The 18,001-nt window shown below is 34.1% G+C and overlaps 2 protein-coding genes across 5 annotated transcripts; one reads left to right on the top strand and one right to left on the bottom strand.

Annotated features, from left to right (window-relative positions):
* The first annotated feature begins 361 nt into the window (after positions 1–361).
* LOC122597660 (kinesin-like protein KIN-12B) lies at positions 362–7,798 on the top strand. Its single transcript, XM_043770235.1, has 16 exons — positions 362–809; positions 1,104–1,241; positions 1,352–1,435; positions 1,540–1,665; positions 1,782–1,841; positions 1,921–2,067; positions 2,290–2,385; positions 2,514–2,656; positions 2,738–2,887; positions 2,999–3,128; positions 3,777–4,002; positions 4,098–4,702; positions 4,775–4,873; positions 5,280–5,432; positions 5,849–6,610; positions 7,407–7,798. Exons 1-16 carry the CDS (start codon positions 498–500, stop codon positions 7,659–7,661), a joined length of 3,486 nt encoding a protein of 1,161 aa, XP_043626170.1. The 5' UTR covers positions 362–497; the 3' UTR covers positions 7,662–7,798.
* A 5,739-nt stretch (positions 7,799–13,537) lies between these two features.
* LOC122604304 (transcription factor bHLH62-like) lies at positions 13,538–16,355 on the bottom strand. 4 transcript variants are annotated; one of them, XM_043777208.1, is made up of 9 exons: positions 15,805–16,355; positions 15,485–15,717; positions 15,229–15,387; positions 14,987–15,052; positions 14,804–14,872; positions 14,625–14,696; positions 14,275–14,493; positions 14,084–14,162; positions 13,538–13,994 (listed from the first exon to the last, which is right to left on the bottom strand). In XM_043777208.1, exons 1-9 carry the CDS (start codon positions 16,127–16,129, stop codon positions 13,972–13,974), a joined length of 1,245 nt encoding a protein of 414 aa, XP_043633143.1. In that variant the 5' UTR covers positions 16,130–16,355; the 3' UTR covers positions 13,538–13,971. The 4 variants fall into 4 exon arrangements, with proteins under 4 accessions (XP_043633143.1, XP_043633126.1, XP_043633130.1 ...); XM_043777191.1 differs by having other exon boundaries at positions 15,485–16,355; XM_043777195.1 differs by having other exon boundaries at positions 14,275–14,475; positions 15,485–16,355.
* Positions 16,356–18,001: the final 1,646 nt, after the last annotated feature.

Raw genomic sequence — 18,001 nt, 5'->3', positions numbered from 1 at the left:
TTTATCTTCTAAAATATCACTATCACCATTGTATCAACTTACGGTTGGACCAATCGACACCAATTGTCGATGTCATCGATCACCACCCGTCACGGACACCACTAAACCACCGTTGCCGCATTGCACGGGTACAATGCTAGTAGAAGTATAGATAAGTTGAAGAGGCAAATATTTACTTCACTTAACAAAGGGTAGTTACCATATATAAACAAAATCTGAAGGGTCTAAACCCTCATTTCACAAATATTACAAGGAGGTCACAACAATTAAAGCTAACTTCATCGATCCCCAAAAATATTCAATTTGAAATCACCATCCGCCCAAACACCCCATTGCCCCATTCCAACGGCTACATCTCACTTGCACATACTCTCTCTCTATTTCTGTATATCTATCTTTCTCATAATTTCTCGCATAATTGTCCGTCCAAACCCTAATTTTTCCCATAATTTCTCACATAATCATTCAATCAATCAAATTAGGGTTCGTAAAACAAAATGAAGCATATCAAGCAATCAAGATCTCCGATATTAAAAGAGGCTTTTTTGGATCCGTCAAGCCCTAGTCCAATCAAATCGGCCAAACCTGCTAATCGGAAACGGTCGAAGGAAAATGCACCGCCGTTTGATATCAATTCAGCCTTGGATTCTTCGCCATCGTCGAAAGCGGTCGTCTCCCCCGCTACTGTTGGTAAACTGAAATCGCCGCTTCCGCCTCGACCTCCTCCGTCAAACACACTTAAGAGGAAGTTGAGTAATGATTTTGCTGTTGACGGCGGCGTCGGTGGATCCTCTGATACAGGAGTTCAGGTATATCTGTTGGATTTAATTTAGTTGTTTGAAACCCTAACACCGTAAATTCCCTAATACATATATGTGTTTGTGTACCAGAGTTCAGATATATCTATAAGATCTTAATTAGTTATTTAAAACCCTAACAGTGTGAATTTTCGGTTATATATATATATTTGTGTGTGTGTATATGTCTATGTCTATGTATATGAATGTATATGTTATGTTAATGTATGCTTATGTCAAGATCACTGTTGTTTTGATAACTGCTAGCCGTAATTATTTAATTTGTTGTGATCTGGTTGAAATTAGGTTATTGTGAGAATAAGACCACCTAGCAAGAACGAAGAAGAGGGGGAAGTTATCGTCCAGAAGACATCGGTCAATTCATTCACAATACTTGGCCAAACATTTACCTTTGATTCAGTTGCAGATGCGGCCTCTACTCAGGCAAGTCTTTCGTTATTACCGCATATCATCGTTTATATGAAAGTCTATTACATTTCAATAAGGGCGAAGTAGTTATTCTGTTTCTTTGGTGTTTTATTTGTCTATTTCAGGTTGATTTATTCCATCTTGTCGGTGCACCACTTGTCGAGAACTGTATAGCTGGATTCAACAGCTCTGTATTTGCTTACGGACAGGTAAATCTGTCATATATGGTCCTCCTTGTATAGACATGTGATTATGTGTTGAGTTATTCATGGTTAGCTGTATTAACTGTGCACCCTCTTTGAAAATTGAGTAGACTGGGAGTGGCAAAACCTATACAATATGGGGTCCAGCCAACGCACTGTTAGAAGAGGAGTTATCTAATGATGAACAAGGTTTGACGCCACGTGTGTTTGAACACCTATTTTCTCGCATTGATGAGGTGAGATTGAATGTCGAGCTTTTGTTTCACATGTCAAGTCTAAATAGAATTGTCCTATTCATCATTTTTATTGTTACTTTTATTGTTACTTATGACTTGGTTACAAATTTGAATAGGAGCAAAATAAACATTCTGACAAGCAACTCGTTTATCAGTGTCGTTGCTCTTTTCTTGAGGTAACGTAATAGTTTAGTATCATAGATATTTGACTTTTGCTTTTACAGTGATTCTTATTCTGAAACATTGTATTTTCAGATATATAATGAACAAATTACCGATTTGTTGGATCCAACTCAAAGAAACCTTCAGATAAGAGAAGATACCAAAACAGGTGTCTACGTAGAAAACTTGACTGAGGAATCTGTTTGTTGTATAAAGGATGTGAAGCAGCTTTTGAAGAAGGTTTGTATATGTTTGGGCAACCTTTTTTGCTTGCTATAGATATTTCGAGTTGATTAGATGATGTCGTATTGCATAATATTTAACGATTACAACTGATCATTAAAAAAGTGGCAATGTAATTGTCAATCAAAGCGATTCTAGTTATCAACATAAATCATTTATTTCTGGATTCTTTATATTGTCTCTGTTTTATGTCATTCTTAGCATGATCGTTCCATGCAGGGATTATCGCATAGGAGGACTGGAGCTACAAGTATAAATATGGAGAGTTCCCGCTCACACAGTGTTTTTACCTGTGTTGTGGAATCACGTTGCAAGGTAGATAAGTTTTCGATTAAGAGGGTAGATTTTCAATATATTTTCTTTGATAGCATACATGATATAAACTTGTTAGTACAGTATCGTGTGTTCTGATTTCCAAAAAAATTCAAATTCAAATTCTGCAGAGTAAGGATGGTTTAAGCTCCTTCAAAACGAGCCGAATAAATCTTGTTGACCTTGCCGGGTCAGAAAGGCAAAAGTTGACCGGTGCAGCTGGAGAACGCTTAAAAGAAGCTGGGAATATTAATCGCTCACTCTCTCAACTTGGGTATGCGTTCAATTTGCCTTACATGTTTTTGTATGTGCTTATGTATTTATTAGTGAAATCATATTTGTGTTTGCTTTTCAGAAACCTGATTAATATTCTAGCAGAGGTTTCGCAAACAGGGAAGCAAAGGCACATCCCTTATAGAGATTCAAAGTTAACTTTTCTACTACAAGAGTCGCTTGGTGGTAATGCAAAACTTGCGATGGTCTGTGCCATCTCCCCAGCACAAAGGTAACATGAATCATTGATCTTCAATCTGTCTGTCTTCTTGGTGCATTTTAACTCGATATACACCTGCATCCTTTGAAATGAACTAGTGCTGCCTTTTAAACTTAATTACAGCTGTAAGAGCGAAACTTTTAGTACATTGAGATTCGCCCAACGTGCAAAGGCTATCAAGAACAAAGCAGTTATCAATGAACAAATGCAGGATGACGTAAAATCATTGCGTGAAGTTATAAGGCAGCTTAAGGTACGCTATATCTGCATTTATGTTTAGGATATCTTTTGTAATTATAAGTGGTTGAAATTTGGTAGGTCAGGCCATTATCGGAGGGAGGGGAGTTTCATGGGTGAAAACATGTAACTTTTTGTTATGGGTTTAAATGGGTCTGATTGATATGACCGACCTCAAGGTATGCTGAATTTGATTTGGGTCACCTTGGGTAGAATCAGTGCTGGTTATAGTCATATGGCAACTTATGGTACAGTTTATGCTTATTCTAGTTTACAATACATTTTATAAAGTATGGGGATTATGGATCACCAAGGGTAAATATATCTTTTTCTGGGTTTAAATGGGTCAGGTCAGGTCACCCAATCCCTGCTCTGAAAGTATATTTGTCTGAGCAATTAGTGTGTAAAATAAAAAAAAATGATCATAAATATTATGTATTACTATTTTCAATAATAATCTAATTTGTCCAATGAAAATGATTTCAGAAGTTTTATGCATTGAAAATACTCTTTGGAAAACTTTAGAGGCTTGACCTGTTTTCTACTGTTGGTTTTTATTTCACATATCAGCGATATAACACAACTTTTGTAGACCGATAGAGATTGCTACCTTAGGTACTCAGCTTAATTTATACGACTAATAACTCTAAATAACATATAACAGGATGAATTACTACGGATGAAATCAAATGGTAACCAAGCAGACCCAGGTGCGGGCTATTCAAGTGGTTGGAATGCTCGCAGAAGCCTGAATCTTCTGAAATTTAGTCTGAATCGTCCAATGATGATGCCACATATGGATGATGATGATGATGAAGAAATGGAAATAGTCGAGGAAGCTGAGCAAGTTATTTTAGCAGCCACTAAAGCATGCATAAATATGGAATCTGGTAAATATGAAATCTTAATTGTGATCATAAGTTAGATATGTTTCAAAGCAGAATCCTTCTTCTAAAATACATTGACACAGATGTTACTTATGCAGTTAACACCTCCGTTGATGCTGCTTGCGATAATCAAGAAATTCATGTCCAGTTGTTAGATAAATCATCTGATCAAGATTCTTTGGGGAATCCCAATGACACATCTTCTTCTCCAAAGAACTTGGAGGACTGTGACATGCCTAATCTTACCATAGTACCATCAGAAGTAACCCTTCCCAAATCTCCAACTCCAAGTGTTTCACCGCGAGTTATTAGCAGCAGTAGAAAAAGCGTAAGGACTTTAGCGACATTGACTGCATCTCAGAAAGACCTTACAAGCATCAGTGCTTTTGCAGAAACTAACCGTCTGGCGGCCAGTTTAATGAATGGTCTTCAAGTAATTGATAAACACAGAAAAAGTTCTGTGCTGGGACGTTCATCGTTCAGGTTTTCATACAAACCTGTTGCATGTGAATCAAAACCAGTTAGCAAAGAGGTAGGTCTGCAGACGATGTTTCCGGAGAAAGAGTTTTTATGTAGCAATTGCAAGTGTAAAAGCTCAGAAGAAGTAAAAGATACAGTTCATGATGGCTCGAATCTGCAACTGGTTCCCGTTGATGAATTACCGTTGGTGCACAATAAATCGAAGCAGATTGTTGTTCCAAAAGTACGACTTTAACCATTCTATTTTTTTCTCTTTTCTCATTATTGGTCTTATTAGTTTTTAACATTCCTTCAGGCTGTAGAGAAGGTATTGGCGGGAGCAATAAGACGAGAAATGGCATTGGAAGAGTACTGCACCAAACAAAACGTTGAAATCATGCAACTTAATCGACTGGTATGCTTGCGCTTTTATAGGTGCAAAGATGGCAGGGTCAGGCGGGTTGGGTAATGGTAGGGTTGAAACGGGTTGAAACAGGCCCCAGTTGCAGTTGAACCACAAAACTATGTCCACTTTATGTAATTAACTTGTGTGCTTATTATACAATACAATATTATGAGTTTATGACAGTAATAATCTAAAACTTTGATATAAAACAAAAAGTCAACTAGGTGACACCTTAGTGGTATTGTATACATGTATACATAAAAGAACTAGACTCTCGTCGACTTCAGTCTGTTAGATCCATTTTCACTTGTCCCCCTTTTGCTATATTCTTTTGTTTTGGCACATTAGAAACGTATGATGCCACCATGAAATAACTTTGTTACCCTTTAACCGCTCCACATTCATTTCACAACAGGTGCAACAGTACAAACACGAACGAGAATGCACTGCTATCATCGGTCAATTGCAAGAAGACAAAATTGCTCGTTTAGAGAATCTGATGGACGGTGTTTTGTCAGCCGAGGAGTTTGTGAATGATGAGTTGACGTCTTTGGCAGAGAAGCATGAGGTATGTGTTCCAGTTAGAGGTGTCAGGGCTGGTTGGATGTCGGGTCAAAACAGGGATGGTTGATATGGGTTATATTTTACTTCTGGTACAGGCTGGGTGTAATGGACAAGCAAACATTTCATCATATAATGTTGTACATTCTATAATTATGATTTATATTGTTAAAAAATAATAATCTGAAGATTTAACGACAGCTATTTAGAAGGTTGTATGCGTGAAGACTACACTCAGGACCACTTTCGACTAATTCCCTTGGAGCTTATATGATTAATATTGTTAAAAATTAAGTAATTAACCTGTTTGGGATAAAACACAATCCAAATTGACCCAATCTAAGTAACTGGAACAAATTTTACACCTCTAGTCTCAAACCCTTTTACTAATATGTTGTGCTTCTTTTCCTACATAAAACACAGATTCTGAAGGAAAAATATGAGAATCATCCAGAAATTCTAAGAAAAGAAATTGAGTTAAAGAATGTACATGACGAGTTGGAACGATATAGGAATTTCTTTGATATGGGAGAAAGAGATGTATTACTTGAAGAAATTCAGGATTTAAGAAGTCAACTTCAATCTTACATCGAGTCTTCACCTAAGTCAACCAAAAACCAAAGCCCTATTCTACAAATAACTAATGGGGAGTCCACTGAAGAGAGTGCTGAACAGAAATTTGAATCAGAGAGAATTTGTTTCAATGAATTAGAAAGTAAATGGACTTCACTTGTAGAAGAATTGAAATATAAGCTACAAGAAACTCAGATGCTTGTTGAAAAGCAAAGGCTGGACCTTGATTCTGAAAGAAAATGTTCAGCGGAATTAAATGAAGCTATGCAAACGGCTATGGAGGGCCATGCAAGAATGCTTGAAAATTATGCCGATTTGGAAGAAAAGCATATAAATATGCTTATAAGACAACGAAGAATTCAAGATGGAGTTGAAGATGTTAAGAAAGCATTTGCAAGAGCAAGAGTGCGGGGAGATGAGTCTAGGTTTATTAATGCTCTTGCTTCAGAGATTTCAACAATAAAAGTTGAAAGAGAGAAAGAAAGAAGAAGATTTAAGGATGAAATTAAAGGCCTTCAAGAGCAGTTAAGCGACACTGCGGAAGCTGTACAGGCTGCGGGTGAGTTAGTTGTTCGACTCAAGGATGCAGAAGAAGCCATGGCTGCTGCACAAGTGAGTTTCCCGTTTCTTGTTCTTTTGAAGTTATTATGGTAAATTAGTAATGGGTGGGTGGACATTATGGGTAACTGGTCACAATGAGATGGAGGCAAACTAGTATGTCAAATATGATTACAAAAATAATCTTTTCGTTTTTAATGGGTGGGCGGACATGTTGGGTAACTGGTCAAAATGAGATGGAGGCAAACTAGTATGTCAAATATGATAACAAAATTAATCTTTTCCTTTTTAAGATAAATTGGTTAAGAAGGTTCTCTTGATGTTTTTATTTGACTCTTTAGACATGAAGTATCACTGAAGTGCATTCAGAAGTAAACGGGTCGATATTGCCACCTCTAGTTCCATTAGAGAAGGTCTTTTTGTTGTAGTTAAGCTACAATTTGTAGATGAGCCATCCCTGCATAGCCAGCATCAATGCTAATAAATCTTACCCTTTCACCTTACTTCAAATAAAATTTTTTCCATTCATAGAATGCTACAACATCGAACTTCACCAACTGTCTTATGGCCTGTGATTATTTATATACTCTTTTTTGTAATGGTTTCTTCACAATGTGTCAGATTAAACAAGGGCACTGGGAGGTTGACACCCTAGATTTAGTCCCGGAGTCCATTATGCTTATTGCTTTGTGATTATGTATGTCAGAATTGATACTTTGATAGCTATATGCAGTTAGAGTGACATTACCTGAGCTTAAAAATTATTTCAGATTAGTGTTTCTACTTTATCTAGTGTTAGATTTGGCATCTAATTTTTCCGTCAGACTGACACATTCCATTAAATGTGCAGGCACGAGCTATGGAGGCTGAACGGGAAACGGAAAATGCTTTCAAGCAGATTGAAAACATAAAGAAAAAACAAAAGGTCAAGGCATCAGCTCCCGTTTATGATATGCCGATATATGATAGAGAGGAGTCAAACACCTCAGTTGACCAGAAACCCATAGAGGAATTTGAGAAGTTATATAGTGAGGGCGATGTAGAATCGAGTACATTGCCAGAACCCTCTTCCTGGTTCTCTGGATATGACCGATGCAACATATAAGTATGGCCATTTGGTGTCAAGAGTTGTATGTACTAATAGAAACTTGTTGTATACAAACCAGAAATATGCTATTTCTTCATAACTGATAGAAAAATCTTGTTAATGAATCAAATTTTTTAAGTCCAGCTTTACAATAATATCCAGCCTAGTTTTCTTTTTAGCAATTTTGATTTAATATTGAGATAATAGATAGGGTATGTAGGGTCCCAATTGTAGAAAGACAAATGGTCTATTTAGATAGATATTACAATTGGAAACTCAAAGTTTACAATCTGAGATCCATTTAATTTGTTTGGCCTTTGGTGTCAATTGGATAGGGGGCAATCTTCAAGTAGATCATGTCTGTTGCTTGTTTGTTTATAATTTATTTATAGACAAGGAGTTTACAAGTACCATCTTTGGAGCCCCCCTGAATCCTGTTTGTGTGGAGACCATTAAACAAGTAGGTTGTGGGTGTTGTCTTTTTTGATATATGTATCTCCCCTACTTGTGGACCGCTAAGAGTATATGTAAGTATTGAACAATAAGATATGAAAACAACAAATTAGTAGATAACAATCCTAGCCTTATATATTACTCGTATTTAAAAAGAAAAGATAATCCTTTTATTTTTTCTTTATTCTGTTTAGTTTTTAGGATTGGAATTCTAGAAAAGGACATAGGACAGGGAGTGGGACATGATGGCGATATTCCCATGTTTCTACGATTAGAATATTAGATGCAGAGGGAAGAAGAAGGTGGTTACGAGTGAAAAATTGTAGTCTTAAATACCGATAATTAGCTTGGTAGATCCGAATTATTATAGTTTTAACTTCTTTTTTTTTTTTTTTGACGGTGCAACTAAATTGAGATATGAACAATAATCACAGTTTACTAGTACATCTTATCTGGGATATCTATAATAACGCTTCAATTTTGGATTGTAAAAAAGGCAAATTGCTTACTACGGGCTAGCCTACTTTTGGCAAATTCGATTAAAGCTGAAATATATCATTTTAAGCTAGCAGAATAAAAGCATGTTACTGTTTTCGTAGTAAATTCTATCATTATTTATCAATTACATAGAATATTTATCATTATTTATCAATTACACTATATATTGGTGTTTGATGGCGATAGTAGATAGATTTCTGCGAATCATCTTTTCTATGCATTTACAGTAGAAGCTGCTTTATGGTTTTAAGTGAGTAAATGAACAAGTTACTCTCTTGTTTTCCCTAGTGGTTGGAAAGACTTGATGAATAAGAAGAGAAATATGGTGATATAAAATTAGGCTAATTTCTAACTTGATACCAACCCAAGTAAAAACTTGTCGGGGTGGAAGAAAGAGACATAAAGTGAAAGGCAAAGAGTGTAATTTATGAATATGTAATTGGTGACAGCCTGGTTGGTTAGTGGCCCCTTCTCTCTAATCATGATTTAATACCAAATCAACCCCACAAAGTAACAAACATCTTCCCCCTTTAGTTAATCTTCTTTTTCCTTTTAAAAAATATACACTTAAGTATTCTGATGCAATCATGTTAAACCCCTAGCCGTTTTTCAAATACGTGTCAAAACAAGTGGTTTTGGTTGGGTTGGTCACAAACGTTTTTTCAGCCTATCAGCGTCGGTCTTCTATGCCTCTTGTAGTGTATGTAGATGCATATAGTATTATAAATTTATAAGCATGATTTTAAAGAGGGTATATCATTATCAATTAACTAGCCCAAGCAATATCTACCGCTACTTTTCGAAAGTAACTGATATACTTGGAGCAATTTGCATAAACTATTGTAATCAACGACCTTGTAATCAAATGATGATGATTAATTTTATTTTTATTATCAATTAATTTGCATATACTTGGAGCAATTTACATAAAGTTAATTTCATAATCAAATGATGATGATTAATTTTATTTTATTTATTACAAAAACACTATTTACTTTGTTTTCCCTTTTTCCTGTAATCATATAGACAACTTTTATGCAGAGTAATATTTTGTCCTTTAACTTTTAATTAGGTACAGTTTAGTTTACTTTCTGGTAAAAGATTTTAGGTTGATTTCTAAGTTGATATATCATTACTCTTTTTAAAAGGACAATGATTAATCAACCTAATAATGAACCTAACAATATGATTTTTTTACTAGCATTACCTTAGGGGCAAAGGTGTAATGCCAGATTGACAAGTTTTAACCCAATGAATGGTTGACCTGTGTCTTTGCCAAAACAAAAATTTGTCAATTGTTGCCAAAACAAGTTTTTGGCAAGTTTTAACTCAAGCTTTCTTTTTGGCAAAACTTGTCAAAAAAAAAAAAAACATATCACAAACAAACAAAATAAAGGGAATCTTGCTTTACAAAATTTGTTGTCAATGTTTGCCACAATCAGTAAATACTAGCTGATTCAACTTGCCAAAAAGAGCCAATAAAATTTGCCAATGCAAGTGCTATAGCAAGCCAATAAGCCAAAAGTAGCCAACAAAATTTGCCGATTTTTTTTGCCGACTACACCATTACCCCTTACAGATTAGAGATTTGAGATAATTGGTAGCCTTTAGTGAAACATCACTTTGAGAAATAAGTAAGTTTGCAAGAAAAACCAAATAATAAGCATATGTGGCGCAAAAATTTTCAAACTTGTTTTGAACCAATTAAGGAAATTTAGTATTCGAGATCGTTATTATTAAAGTTCTCTTAAAGCTACATTCCAATTAAGACATTAGCTAAAAAGTGTGTTGTCTTTGTTTCAGATAATGAATTATTGTACTAGATGGTCGCTCATCATTAGGCGAATATCATTATCATCGACGACTTCTTGCTTAAGGGTCTTGTTAGGGGATATGTTATTCAAAAACTTACAAATAGCACTAAAACTCATCCGATATACGTTCATTGTGGCTTTTTTATTCTTTTATAGGATATGAAAACACTTTGGTTCATTAAAAGGGTAGGCAGACTGAAACCTAATGACAAGTTTGGTAATGGTTACTATTTGCACCGAATTATCATCTTCTAAAACAATGTGAAGTCAATGTCAATGTTGAAAAAAAGTTGGCTCAACCACTATTTGGTATGTAATAGGAACTCATTAACTCAAAGAGGGGCCAACCTCAATTTCACCATTCAACAAAAACCCTTATCCCTAGTTACATTCCCTTGTACCATACTTCAACATTGCCTTATCAAACAAAGTAACTATTCATTAATTCAATTCAAAAGACAACAAAAAGACTTCTTTTAGTCAGTGAATAGTAAGACTCCCAAAGGATAAAATCTATAGCCTTTATGGTTTACTAATTTGTATATCATATATTGAAAGTTGCACATTGTACGTATCTGAAATCTGAATAGAAGGTTTTGGTATATGGTAAGAGAAACCATTTTTTTTATATTGTATCTATTTATATTTGTTTTTGGTTTGGAAAGCTTATGTGAATGGGAAAATGATTGGGTAGGTTTGTAATAGTTGGTTTGGCTTTTTGTTGTTAATAAAATCATCATGAATTGCCATAAATTGCCTTGGAATGTACTTGTACATTTACAATAGTACTAGCAACTTTTAGGTACAATGTCTAAGTTTAATTAATTCATAGTACATATTTTTGTTCATCTATTCATTTTGAGAATTCAGTGCAACTTCTCATTTAGATTACTGGTTGATTTAAAACTGCCGTATAAGTCAAAATTTTTGTACTTTATGATCATTGTTAAAAAATGACATGACTAATAAGAAAAACAGTAGAAAGAGAAGTATCAATCGGGGAAACTAGAATGGGACAAGAACTTATAGTTACAACTCAAGACTCTACAGTTGGAAGAATGTTGGACTTACCCCAAAAACAGTAAATGTTATCACTTCGAATTCAATAAAGAAAGAAACGGACAAAATTCGAAATGCCCAATTCTTAAAAAAAATGACCATAATAAACTATGCTTCTTCGAAATGGTTGATAGTCATCCTAATGATTTCTAATTACTAGGACCATAAATCATCACGATTTTGGTTAACATGGTGAAATGACCGAATTTAATCTCATATCGTCATTAGTTTGCAAAATCAATCAAACACTTGACCTACTAATTTGTAGATAACCTGTGAACGTGGTTAACGGTGTTGAGTTGGTTTTGGGTCGAACAAATTTGTAGGTTGTCGGAGTGGTTTTTGATAACGTATGTCAAATGAGTTGCGAGGCTGATTTAGGTCAAAGTCAAACAAATTCATTTCAATATAAAGATGGGTCAGCGGATTGCTTTCAGGTTAGATCTGTTGACAATTTGACTTGTAAGATACGGTACGGTGCATATACTTTAAACCATTATGGGTCGACCTTTTAACGTAAAAGGCCACTTGAAACCGTTTGAACAGCAATCAGGTTGACAGATCGAAAATTCACAACCTACGGTATTTAGTTTTGTGTTGGATCTATGACAAGTCATGAGATTGTTTCGAGTCTTTCCAGCCCTATTTTAACACATATATATATGCACCTTAATAGTTAACGCACATTTTGATTTAGAATTCAAGACATGCATTTTAAATATTGAACCCTGCATTTAGACTTTAGAGGTTCTGCAGATCAAAACCGTTGGGCCAAATTTTTTTTTAAGTCACAATACTTATAAGGCTATAGTTTAATTTGATTAAGTATAGCTAATAATGTTGAATTAAAAATCGTCAACATGTCTTTGTATTATAATATCAATTCATGGTTTTCAACTTATATATTATGCATTGATGATAATGATTTGAATCTCAACTCTATAAACTAATAATGTAATGACAAAAAAGTATGAGCTTCCATCAAGATCTAAAAGCCATTAATGTATTATACTAACCAAATTCATATTCATACCAACTTTGCTGTACGTGCTCCTTATTAGGATTGCATAAAGTCGTCTAGTTAATATTACTAATACCCATCAATGTTGTTAATTAGATTAGATTAGAGCTATTGTACAATCACACATACAAAACCTTTCATTATATATAAAATCTTGCCACAAGTTAATCAATTGAGTTATTCATGGATTAGAAAGACGACATCCAAATTTTTATGGTATGTAATTATATATATAGCTCTTAGAATTATTCATGTTGAACAAGTTAACTACTTCTCTTCAAATTACCAAAACTTGTATATTAGTTGGCACATCACCATCGGGTATTTGATTGTCGTGCCTTCGGGCGGATTAGTAGGGGGTTTTCCTCCAATCGGGTATTTGAAATAGGCATTTCTACTTCGAGGGAGCTCTCTAACGAGGACCTGGTTAAGACAACGTATATTAGACCTCCCGCTGTCGAATCACGACACGAAGTTCTCTAGCGAAATTCACCTTTCAAAAAAAAGTTGGCACATCACCAAGTATGTTATGTTAGTTATTTAATGATTAATTTGTACACCATTAAATATGTTTTAGGGTGTTGTACGGTACATGAAAGATAGTGTATGGATCACATACCATATGTTGTGTAGGTTGTATAATGATTAATAAATAGGTATAATGTGTACAAATTACGTACCCAGGTGCAAAATTTGAAGCCCATCCTTTAAACACATTCAACTCAAACATTAAATTTTAAAGGTGACATCTTTACTATGGTTATAAATGTTTTTCTATAATTATTGCTATTGAATATGACTAGGTAAAACATTAAACACCATCAATAGTTTATTTATTTACTTCAGTCTTCTTTTTACATTTCAGTTTTCTTGTTTGGCACAGAAAGTTGAAACAATGATCTAAATGCAGCATTGTCATTTGTATGTGCAATATGTTTATAAAAAGGAAAATGATTACTATAAATCTTGACAAACCTAAAGTTTCTTGAAAAGACAAAAAAACTAAAGAAACATGGTGTTTTTCTTTACGTTTTATTTGTTAAGTAATATATCTCAACAAATGCTAACATATATTTCATGGTTTAGACTTCAGAGTAATTATATGAGTTTACAGAGTAGAACCAATCAAACGTTGGGAAATAAATCAAGAGAAAAATGATTAAACTTTCTAATTTTAAAAAAAAATTGATAAGGAAAATAAGAAAAAAAAAAAAGGCTGAACAAGGAACTAATTTTTCTCTCATCCACCCCTACAATATTTCTTTCACCATGTTACAACATCTTACTAGTTACTAATTGTACAATGCTCTACCAGCCACCACCACGGCCAGCCCCCAGCCCGCAGCCACCACCAGATTCTTGCATACAATCAATTTCTTGATGAAGCCATCAATGTGTCTTCTATCTTTCTATACAGAATTATATATGCCTCTCTTGGGGCTTCATTGACTTTTTAAAATTTTAATGTAAAGTTGATTCATTATCATAGCTCAACTTTCATTTGACCTGTAATAAGTCCATATATACATTAAACATTTTGACTTTTTAACTCACAAGAAGTCAAATATCAGAAAGAAAAAGAAAAATCAACTCACCATGAAAGCTTTGTGGCTGATCCTGGCCTAATGCCGTCTTTACAACACTTTGAAGGTCATTTTCCCATAATGTTGAAGCCTAAATTTTCCATTTCACCAGAACCATTGATAAACACCTTGCTATACATTTACGAGTACATAAAAAAAAAAAAATCTTGAACTCTATTGTAGTAACTGATAATTAAATTTACCTCACCAAAACCATCAATGTGAGATGACTTCATGATTGAATTACGGTGCATTGCTGCCATCAAAGGGTTCATGGAAAATTGAGTTTCGGGTCCATCAGGAACTATGACACTATTTTGAGGTTGAAATCCGTAAGGAAATTGCTGCATTGAGGCATCAAAAGGGTTCAAACCATTTGTTGCAGACACCCTAGGGCGAAACATCTGAATGTTGCACAAAAACTACACAAAATTACCCCAAATTTCATTCTTGTTTTTCAAGTAATAATAATTACTTTCAAAACGCCTATCCAAATACACCCGTTTAAATTGTCAATGCTTATATAAAAATGTTAGAACTTAGAAGTGCTTACATCTTTAGATAAAAGTGCTTCCATGCTCACATCTATCCTAGGATTAACAGTCGCCAATTTCATCGACAAGAACTACAACAAACGTACGAGAACCCGATAAACTTCAAATAGTAAAAATATACTGTAGTACATATCTTGCTCATAGTATAAGAACTTCAGATTATATAACCTCTAATTACCTCAACTTGTCTCTGCAATGACTGTACATAGTTTATTATCTCATCAAGCATAACAGCCTTTCCTGTGACCTATAAAACCAAAACCCCATCTCAAATTACAACCTTGAAGTCCAAATGCTTCAACTTTGACTTCAAAATGTTGACTTTAAAAAGTCAACAAAAAAAAATAATCATCATTTTTACCTTGTTACAACCCGGAACAAGATCTTGAAGAAACTTCATCCTCTCACTGATTTTCTCTCTTCTCACCTGAATTTGTCCAAAAAAGGATTTTGAGTCGGGCTTATGATTATATAACATATACAATTAATAACTGTACCCAATCCCATCAAATGGAGGTACGAGACAAGATATAGACAGTCATACTTCCACTAACTTATAAAATTAATAATCATGCTAATTAAGGAAAGGGAAATATAGCATACTCTTTCTGCAAGACTATGGCTATCAGTTGCTTGACCTCTCCTAGCTCTAACATGGATATAATCTTTTGGTGCTTCTTTTGGCTTCTCATTTTCCTTTTTTTCTTCATTTGACTTACTTCTTTTTGCATCTGATTCCTCTTTTTCTACTTCTGCCACAACCTGCAACCAAAAGAAAAGAAAAACACAATATGTTTTTATTATATTAAAATCTTGAAACAGTCTGCAAAAAAGTTTACATGGAAATGACAAAAATAACCTTGGCATCATCTTTAGTACTATTCCTAGATTGTGTTTCTTTTCCTTTGAGAAATTCTTTTCTCTTTCTTCCATTAGTACTCTGTCCTTTCATCCCATTTTCAGTTTCTGATTGTGGGAATTCATTTTTGTAACCAAAACTTGAAAACTTGGCTGCTCTTTCAATAAATCCAGGATCTGTTGGAAATGGAGCTGGTGGTAATTGGTGATTACCTACTGGAACTGAAATCCCACCTGTTATCGAAAGATTAAGCTTTGGTGGTGAATTTAAAGGTGTGTTGTAACAGGAATTTTTGTTTCCATTGATTGGTGAAATCTCACCTGAATTGCATATACTGCCTAACCTACCAATTAATTCTTTAAGAACAATGTTTTCATTCCCACTAGTTGGAAATGGAATTCCAGAGTGGGAATTGGAATTGGAATTGGCTGGAGATGAAACAATTGAACTCAAAGCAGACTCAAAAATATCTCTTTGGTTAATAGAATTGTCAACATTATTGGTGTTAAAAAAGCAATTTGGAAGTTGCTCTGGGTTAGTACTACAATTCACTTCACTACCCTGGATTCCCATTCCAATACCAAAGATGGAATTCCAAGATTCAGGGATTGGGATTCCATTGGTGAAAAACTTATCTTTTTCCATAATTAAGCTGAATTACCAAATGGGGTTGGCAAATCTCCAAATGGGTGTCCTGTTTTTCTGAAATTAAGTAAGAAAGATTGAAACTTGGAGGGGAATAATAGTCTTTTTTAGTTCTTGGAATTCACTCAAGTTTGTGAAAGATAAAGGGGTGATGTGTGTGTGTGAGAGAGAGAGTAAGAGAGAGAAGTGTTTGTGTGTGTAAGAGTTATGGGGTTGAGAGATGGGGGGCTGATAACATAATAAAGAAAAAGATAGGGGAAACAAGGAAAGTGAAGAGGAAGGAATGTTCATTTGACCTTGTGTTTAGATATACAAGTTGTGTTGTATAATTAAAAAAAAAACTAATGATACAACTTTTATGTACAAGAGTACATTGTACAATATGTTATCAAAACTAGTATGTGAAAGTTGATTTTGTCATATTTGAGTGATTAGATCTTTTTCATGACAATATGTAATTAGGTACAATGGAAAAAGTATTTTGTATTATAATCGACTATTGTTTGTATTCGATTTGATTTCGAATAAAGTTTCATGAGTTTTATGATGACGATGTTATGTCAAGTGTGTCACGGGTCGTAGAAGATTTGACGGATATGATACCATGAGTCCATGATGCAGGGCATTTCTTAACAACGAAAGATATAGTTTTTGAAATTTCCATTTATATGTAAATATAAACATGATTCGACTCGAATGATAAAATATCCACAATCGTCCTGTGGAACCTGTAAGAACATTAAAGCATAATTGTTATTGCTTTCGGGTTCCCATAACAAGGTGATTGAGTAATAATGGGATAAGTAATTCGGTTGGAACATGATACACGAATTAGAGAGGAATACAAACACGAAAATTAGGGTATTATGTGTGTTGGGATTAACCTTAACTTAGGGTTAATTACCCTCTATTTATAATGAGAGTAATTACACATTCAACCCTTTAGTATTTACACATTCAACCCTTTAGTATTTACACATTCAACCCTTTTGGTGTTTAAAGTGTGCACCATTAGTCCTCTTAGTTTACAATCACCTAATGGAAAACCCTACACTACGTCTCTAAGAGTAAATACGCCCATCATATATTTACTTAAACATAAGGATTTCAGTTATTGTCAATTATCATATCAAGAAAATGATACATGATCAGTGACGGTCATACTAACGTGGTTCTAACAAATAGTTGTAAACATTTATAAACTAAATTTTCATAGTATGATGATTAATTTTATGATGATGTGCCACAAAAAAGGTCCACACATATGTATTTTGTTTATAAAGCTTTTAAATGTTATGGGATTAATAATATACGAGTTAAAGGATATTTTGGGATACTATTTTAATTCTAGTCTTTTTGAAAGGCAATTTTAACTCTAGTTATTTCGATTATTTACTTTTGTGCCTGGTTCTATGTAAAGGATCACTTTAATGCTATTATAAAAAGAGGGTTTGCCATTATAAAATAGTACTATTCATTTATTTGTAGGCACTTAAATATATTTAAGTAACTCTTGTGATGGTAGGGCTATGGGGTTAATAAAATGAAGGTATACGGTGCATTGAAATGTATGTAATTAAGACTGAAAAATTATATTGTATATTGTTCAAATCTTGTATTATAGTATACGTAGAACCTCATATGAGTTATTACGTGTAAGTTTTGATTGTTCAGTTATAGTTGGTTACATGATTTGATTTTTTATAAAGGTCATGCATACAATAAAAGTTTTTGATAGTTCATGCATACTATAATTTTTCGATCTTAATTATCTACATTTTGAGGCATTTATCCTTCAATTTGAAGCTAAAAGTGAAGTTTATAGATTTGAGGTAATCAAGATGATTGGTTCAATATCTTTGACATAATTTT

Source organism: Erigeron canadensis, chromosome 1, assembly GCF_010389155.1.
Source record: "Erigeron canadensis isolate Cc75 chromosome 1, C_canadensis_v1, whole genome shotgun sequence".
NCBI classification, from domain to species: Eukaryota; Viridiplantae; Streptophyta; class Magnoliopsida; order Asterales; family Asteraceae; genus Erigeron; species Erigeron canadensis.
Note: the sequence above shows the minus strand (reverse complement) of the source record. Positions and strands in the feature narration are given on the sequence as shown.